This window comes from Mus pahari, chromosome 16, assembly GCF_900095145.1.
Source record: "Mus pahari chromosome 16, PAHARI_EIJ_v1.1, whole genome shotgun sequence".
NCBI lineage: Eukaryota > Metazoa > Chordata > Mammalia > Rodentia > Muridae > Mus > Mus pahari.
The window spans coordinates 47,621,459-47,629,687 of NC_034605.1; the positions used below are offsets into that span (position 1 = coordinate 47,621,459).

The 8,229-nt window shown below is 46.9% G+C and overlaps 1 protein-coding gene across 1 annotated transcript in view; it reads left to right on the forward strand.

Moving 5' to 3' along the window:
- The first annotated feature begins 6,669 nt into the window (after positions 1-6,669).
- The window catches only part of Jarid2 (jumonji and AT-rich interaction domain containing 2), a 183,730-nt gene continuing 182,170 nt past the window's right edge, over positions 6,670-8,229 (forward strand). The window contains exon 1 of the mRNA XM_021215305.2: positions 6,670-7,278. Within this exon, the coding sequence (XP_021070964.1) occupies positions 7,234-7,278 (45 nt within the window). The 5' untranslated portion in view covers positions 6,670-7,233. The remainder of the gene's footprint in view (positions 7,279-8,229) is intronic.

Genomic DNA, 8,229 nt, shown 5'->3' on the forward strand with positions numbered 1-8,229 from the left:
TGACAAATAAAGACTATAAATTCAAGGGCTGACAAAAAGAACTGCTTCCTTGCCTTGACATCACAGACTCCATATTTAAGATGGCTGTTTACTTCTGGGGTTACCTCCTGGAGTGTTTTAAAATACTCTTGCAAATCTCAGTCAGCTTGAAATAGCTGCTCTACCCTTTTTCAACAGAACTGAGTACATTGGCTCATAGCTATTTATAAACCTGATGTCAGTCAAAGATGCCTTTTTTTTTTTTTTATATCCCTCCTCCTCATTCTCTTCCTCCACATGTGAAGAAGATAGACCTACATAAAATGAGAAACTGCATAAGGTACCCAGTCACCTAGGTTCAGCAATCCTTTAAGATTGCATACATTCTTTAACTAAACCATAGTTCTAACTCTGTTCTGGGAAAACCAATTCCTTCTTCTTTTTCTTCTTCTTTTTTTGTTTTTCGAGATAGGGTAATTTTTTTTTTTTTTTGAGACAGGGTTTCTTTGTATAGCCCTGGCTGTCCTGGAGCTCACTCTGTAGACCAGGTTGGCCTCAAATTCAGAAATCTGTCTGCTTCTGCCTCCCAAGTGCTGGGATTAAAGGCATGCACCACCACTGCCTGGCCACCAATTCCTTCTTAAGGGCAAGATTCTTTGGGACTTTTTCTTCTTTGAGACAGGGTTTCACATAGTCTGGCACTTGATATATACAGGCCCGGATAACCTTGAACTTCTAATCCCCTTGCTACCACTTTTGAATACTCAGCCATACCCTACCACACAGTCAGTTTTTCCTCTTAGAGAGTTTAAAACTCCTTAATCAGCTTATATAGTTGTTGTTTTTCCCCACTTTTTAATGTATGTTTGGCTTTGTGTTTTTCATTCTTGCTGTTGTTTGCGTTTTGTTTTTCAAGATAGGATTGCTCTGTATGCCCCTGACTGTCCCTAGAACTTAACTATGTAGACTAGGCTGGCTTTCAACTCACAGAGATCTACTTGCTTGTCTCCCAAGTGCTGGGATTGCACTGTGACTACACTATTGTTAGTTTTGCGATTAAGGCTTCGATCCAGGGGCCCCTTTTACTTGTTATGAAGTAGTGGAGGTTGACTTTGAACTCCTAATTTTATTCTCTTCATCTTCCCTGTGCCATATTCCCTTGAGAGTGGGTCTCCCACCAGTAAGCCTATCTCATCTCTGGTCCTCACCTCCAATGCTGGAGTTATAGCACACCCTGCAATTCCGGCTTTCTATGTGGGATGGACATGGAAAACTCAGCTTAGGTCCTAGAATTTTCACAGTAAGTGTTCTTGTCCACTGGGCCATCTACCTAGGCCACAGATTTTCTGTAAAATCTAAGAATATTTTTCTTTTCTTTTTCTTTTTTGGCTCTCCAGAACTATGTAAAAGACCTGGATCACTGAACTCACACGAATCCCCCAGCCTCTTCTTCCTGAGTGTTGGAGACAAAGATGTTCATTTCTATTGCATGCTCTAAGAACACTTTCCTTTCCAGCTCCACCTACTAACATTTTATGGAATAATGTTTATTAGATCACAGTTTGCAGAACATAGAGTGTTGATCTGTACAAAGTTCCTGGAACAGGATGCACAACTTAAAAAAAAAAAATCCTATCTAGGTGGCAGTGGTGGTGGTTATCCTCGTTTATTTCCAGTACTCAGGGGCCAGAGGCAAGCAGAGTTCTGAGTTCAAGGCCAGCCTGGACTGCAAAGCAAGTCCCAGGACAACCAGGGCTACACCAAGAAACTGTCTCAAAAAACCAACAGAAATAAACAACATAACCCTACCCCCGAAAAACAAACAACCCAAAACAGGAAACACACTTTAATACTTCATTTTCATTTGAAGTGGTGAAATTGATAATGTTTATTTTGATTTATTTTGATCTATGTTATTTTATGTGTTAGTTAAGGTATATATATATAAAATCTGCCTGCTTCTGCCTCCTGAGAGCTGAGATTAAAACTGTTCACCACTGTGTCCTTCCTTAAGGTCCAAGTGCTTCAACAAGTGTATAAAGATATTCATATGAAAAGTTAGGCCTTTAGTCCCAGCACAAAAGCAGGTGGAACTCTGTGAATTCAAGTCTAGCCTTGTCTACATAGCAAATTCCAGGCCAGCCCGGGCTACACAATGAGTACTTACCTCAAAAAAGAAAAAAAAGAAAACAAAAAACAAAGAGGAAGATCTTAATTGGTATGCTAGGCAACTGGTAACAGAAAAGAAGCCTGTGTTAACAAGTCTTACACAGCAGACTGTATGTAAGCCTGATTGTGGCCAGCAAACAACACAGAGGTCAAATCAGAATTAGACCAGGTGAGATCCAGAGAAGTCTTTGGCGAAGATTGAATTAAGCCCTTTCATTTTATAGATGACACGTGAAATCCAGGTTGGCCAAAGCAGTCAAGTGTGGTAGCGCTGCCTTCTACCACAGCAATTGGGAGGCAGAGGCAGGTGGATCTTTGTGAGTTCTACACAGTTCCAGGCCAGGTAAATAGAAAGACACACCTGATTCATGTTGACTCAGTGATCATGGGTCCTTGAACTTTTTGATATAATTAAGGATAAGACACAGAAGTAACACAATCAGGACATATAAAACTAAGATGTAAAGCTCAAAGGCTTTATCACGGGGTCTTTGTGATGGTTCAGGGATAAAAGAGCTTGCTACCCAATTTGATCAGAGTTCAATTCCCTCCACAGGACTCACATGTTGGAAGGAGAGGACTGCCTTTGGAAGACTGTTCTCCAATGTATTCACATCCACACATAAATAATTTAAATGTGGTTCAAAAGAAAATTAGGAACTTGATACACAGAGACTCTTTCTCAAAAAGGGGGAGTGGGTGTGGAAGTTGGGAGAAAGTTGGGCAGTTAAGAGTGCACCAGACCTCATATCCTAGAATACAGGACAGGTGGATCATAACCTTTAATAACTCCAGTTCCAGGGAATCCTATGCCTCTGGTCTCTGTGGGCAAACACACTCACCAGGACACACACACACACACACACACACACACACACACACACACACACACACACACACAGGGCATCCACACTCACCAGGACACCCCCCCCCCAACAGTTAAAGACATTTAAAAAACCTTTTCAAAGATTGTGTTTTAAAAGAAGTAGCTGAAATATCAAGGGACACTCAGGGGTGAGTAGGTTAAGCAGCCAGGCTTAACTGAGGACTGTATGATACTAAAATGGATTTGGTTAATACAAAAGTAAAAATAGCTCTGTGGCAAACGTGGCATGGGAGATGAAAATAGCTGCTTAATTGTCTGTCAATAGTCTTAATGTTGCCCATTAGAGTTTGTGTGAGATATTAAAAAATGACACCTTTTCAATTCTATCAAGCTCCAGAGGCTCTGAAGAGAATACAAAAAATTATGTCTGGGATTGGTGGCACATGCTTTTAATCCCCTCACCCAGGAGGCATAGCCATGCTAATTTCTGAGTTCAAGGCCGGCCAAGGGAACTTCCAGATTGCCTAGTTCAAAAAAAATAAAAAAGGAAGGAAGAAGAAAGGTAGACAGGACTACCACTGACCCTGGAAAGTTTCCTTTTTTTTTTTTTTTTTTTTTTTTTTTTTTTTTTTTTTTTTTTTAAATTTTGCTTTTTAAGAGTCTCAACTGTTCTAAGCTGTTCTTTACCAGGCTTGCATTTACCTGGCCCAGTCGTGTGCTAATTTAGAGAGGATTCTGCATCCTCATGGAGGAGGTCAGTGCTAGCATGGGGTTCAAAGGAATCCATTCCTAGTTCTCTTAGGAGTTAAAAAAAAAAAAGAAAATCACAAGAAAAAGCAAATTAGACCTCCTAACAAAATAAAAGATGGGAAGCAAAGCTGATACTTGGCCTGGCCTGGAGGGTGGAGGATGGAAGTCATCAGGAGGTAGTTACTCCCACAGCAGGGAAGACTTTCAACCACAAAGGACAATCCATTTTCCTTTTCAAGGAAAACAACACCAGCATTATCTAAGCCTTATGGAAATGAGCAAATTCCTCCTCTACCACCCCCGTAGGCCTCAACTAACAGAATGGTTTTTCACACTTGCCTGGGAGTTGGTAGTCTGGCAGGAGACTTCACAGGCCCAGGACTGAGAACCCCAACTTGTCGAGAGAACCCACAAGAAACTCACCTTTGTTTTTATTTAATTGACTGGGGTCTGACAGATATGACATTACATTTGCACAAAGCTGTTTAAAATAATAACGACGTGGAGAAGCAGACACCTCTAGTAGTGTACTGGTCGTAATGATCCGAATGGGTTTGGAAAACACCTTGCGGCAAGACGACCATAAAGTCACTTGGGTGGTCAAAACTGAACTGTAAAACAGAATAAAACTTTACTGTAAAATAGAATGTATTCGATCATTCCAACAAATCGGAAATAGTGAACAATTTGTGCATTACTTAGGACACACAGGCAATTAATTTTTTCTGCCTGTAAAATGAACATAAGTTTTAGAAACTTAAAAAAATAAGACAAATAATGAGGTGTCATTTTTTTTAAAATAAGGGTGTCTTATGTGAACGCATGACACAGTCCAATAACCTGCCTGGTTCTAAACTAGGGTTTTGTTACTTTATAATCCTCTCTGTAAGCTTTGGCTGCAATCAACTTGTAGATGTGGAAATTGAGCAGCTTAGGAAAGCCATCGCTCAACTTGTCTGAAGTGGCCACTGTGCCCTTTGAATCCATAGGTGTTAACTCGCTTATTTTTTTAGAACCTTCTAGACACCATGACTAAGTTGCCCTGTTGAGACTTAACAGTGGAGTGAGTGGTCGTGACTCGGGAGTGCTTGTTTTGGAAGTCAGCAGGCTGCCCGGGAGGAGAGAGGAAGAAGCCCGGTGTGATGTGTGTCTGCAGGTGGATGGGAGAGGCTCCCAGCCTTTTGGCTTCCCCGAGGCTAGCCAGTCAGATTTGAAAAGCAGGACCGTCAAGACCATAGGTTAGAACCAGGAAATTAGCGCCGAGGCTGGGAGCCGGGCTAAAGTTCCTGCGAGTGCGAATGCCCCCGAGAGCGACAGCAGGGCCTGCGATCCATTGATCTGAGCGACTGGCGAGCCTGGGCAGGGCAGGGGCTGGGGCAGGTAAGGCAGAGGGGCACAGACCGTTGGGCTCTCGGGCACTCAGTGTTTGAGACGCTTCCTTACGGTAAGGCTGCCCGGGTGAGGGGTCGGGCTCCATTTTTCCGCTCACGGGTTCATCTCGGCGTTGGGAGTCTCGGTCGCGGACAGCCCTAGCCCTGAGGGTAAAGACCCCGTTGGCCGTCTCCAGGGACGGCGGGGCTTCACCTCGGAGCCACCAGCGACGGCCTAGGGTCGCGTCGGCCCCGGGGACCGGGCCGGGGACGGGCACGCGGGCCGGCGACCACGAGGCCGTGTGCCTTCCCCGGGAGGCTGCCCCAGCCCCGGTCCGCCTCGCGCGTGGGGTCGCGTGCGGCCGCGGGCCGGCCTGGAGCCGTGACCTCGGACCACCCCGGGCGGCCGGGCGTCCGCCCGCGCGCCCGCTCGCTCGCTCGGCACACGGGCGCTGTCCTGAGGTGACACCGCCGGCGACGGCTGAAGCAGAAGCAGCCGGCGCCGCCGATCAGCGAGTTCGCACCGAGCGAGGATCCCTCTTGGTGCGTGGCCCAGTTTGGCTGAGGACCGGCTCCAACCCCTCGCTGACACCGCCCCCCGCCGCCGCCGCCGCCGCCGCCGCCACGCTCCGAGGCCTTCCCCCCGGGGAAGCCTGGCGGCCGGCCCTCGCGGGCTCGCGGGCGCGCTCTCGCGCGCCGATTCCTCGATTCCACAGGCGGTTCGCGCCCGGGGTGGGGTGGGGGCGGGGCGGGGCGCGCGGGGCCGGGCCGGGCCGGCGGCCCCCGCGGGGAGGGGACTGGGGGGCGGGCCGGCGTGGGGAGTTCCTCGCTCCCGGACCACACGCTCCGCGGGCCAATCCCGAGCCAGCCTCTAGCAGTGTCGCACGCGGGACACGTCCAAGCGTTTGTTGGCAGGGCCCGGGGAAGGGGGAGGGGGGGAAAGCGAGCGGGGAGAGGGAGTTGAGTGACAGGAGGCGTGGGGCACGCTGGGAATTGTAGTTCTTCGCCTCCGTGGCCATAGCCATTTTGTAGTCAAGGGACTACAACTTCCAGAAGATCAAGGGGACTATTCTAAGGTGCCCCGGGAATAGGCGGCTCTCCCCCGGGCCGGGCGTCCTGGGGCACTGGTACCCCGCTGCCCGGCTGCAGGTAGACGCGAGGGCAGTGGCGAAGGTTTGCATGCGGCGACTGTTGGGTGAGCGGACTGCGGGTTGGTGTGTGTGTGTGGGGGGGGAAGGGGCTGAGGTGGAGCGACCGAGCGTGCCATGCATTGAGCTAGGGAGCCTCTCTCAATTCCACGACTCGGCTCGGCGTGGGAGAGGCGCCCGACGGGCGGCCCGCAGAGGGTTCGTGGGGGCCTCTCCGGGGTCTCGTCGACGGGGCTGCGGGAGTTCTCCGCACTGGTCCGGGGCTTGCGGGCAGAGGGTAGGCAGGCGTGCGAAGGGCTCAGCTGTGGGAGTTTTCGGCTGGCGGGAGGTGGCGAATTAGCCGAGGAGCCCTAACTTGTATAAAAGCAGAGTCCATTTAAAGTTGGGCTGGCTAGCCTCTCTCTCATTGGTTAAGGGGCTTGGAAAAAAGAGACTCGGCGAGCCCTCCGCTGTGGTGCTGCCGCCGCCACCGCCGCCGCTGGAGTTGACTCTTCTGCTCGCACTGCTGCTGCAGCACAAACGTGACTTCCAACATTTTAAATTTATCTTTTCCTTTTTCTTTTTCAAGATGTAACTACAGATCAGATACTAAGGACCTTCACGTTTCGCTGATGTAGTTTTTGGAAGAAAAAGGGGGGGAGTGAAGGGCGTCGGTTTTTTTTTTCTTTTTTCTTTTTCTTTTTTTTTTTTTTGTGTCTGTTGTGTGTTTCGGGGGAAATTTTCCATTATGAGTGTTTTACTAAAGTGAATTTTTCTTGTTTGCTTCGCTCGTCTTTGGCTCTTTTTATATATTTTTTTCTTTTATCCTTCTCAATTTCGGATTTATTTCAAGGCGAATCTGGCTTTGGGGGAAGAGGAAGAAAAGTCGGATTACAAGATCAACCACCACCACCAACAATAAAAACCACCAGGATATTTTTTTGCAAATTTCTGACGGCTTTAAATTCATGAAGCAATTGTCCCCTTTTGCAATCAGCATTTGGATCTCAGAATGAGCAAGGAAAGACCCAAGAGGAATATCATTCAGAAGAAATACGTAAGTGCTCTTAACAACACATCCTTTGGCTTGCAGTTTTAAGCGTTGGTTGTGAATGTCAAGTTTATAGATAATTCTGCAGCTGAAAGGTTTTAAACAACGTCCGATAAAGCTCTTTCTTTTCCGAAAGGGCTTTTCAGGCAAAGTCGTGTCTGCCTAGTTTGGTTGAGAAAACAGACTGGTGTAGGAGATACCTCAAGTATATAAATTGACCTCGAATGACACAAACGTTAATGTAGTTTAGATGAAAGGCAAGGGGTTTTGGTGGAGGTTGGGGTTCTGTGTGTGGGGGCCCCCGCAGTGATCTAACTGCATTCTCGGGCGGATTTGGCCCCATATTGCACTTTGCATACAAATGAGCCTGTTATTAGGGTTATTTGGAAAATCGTGTAAGGTATGTGTGTTGGAAGCTGAGTTGCAATCCAGAGTACGATTATGGCTATCTTCTTGCACTGGCACATCATTTAATATATGTGGCCGTTTTGGCTTATCTAGTTTGCAACATGACCCAGTTGGGAATCATGTTACCGGGAATGCATTTATTGGTATTGACTTTTATAAAGAGGCTGGTTTTGGTTCTAAAGATTAATGGTTTCTAGTTTGAGGGGAAAAACATAGCTCATGTAAAAGTATATGTGTCTGAGTGAATGCATGTTAGTACGAATTATTTCTCCCTGAAAACTGGGTTTCTGAGATTGGTTGTGATGGTTAGGTTTGTTTAGTGCATAGTATAGCAGCGTCTTGCTTGGCATAGGGAGTGTTTTTGTTTTGTGTAGTGGCTTTTTTTTTTTTTTTTTTTTTTTAGTTTTTTTTTTTTTTTTTTTTTTTAAGTTTGGGGGGAGGGAGTAGAGAGGGTAACCAGGGGATTAACCAAATATGCACTCCAGTGATCCGGTGGTTAGCTGCATATGCTTTAGAGCAAAGAACACTTTTTTTTACCCCAGAAAAAAA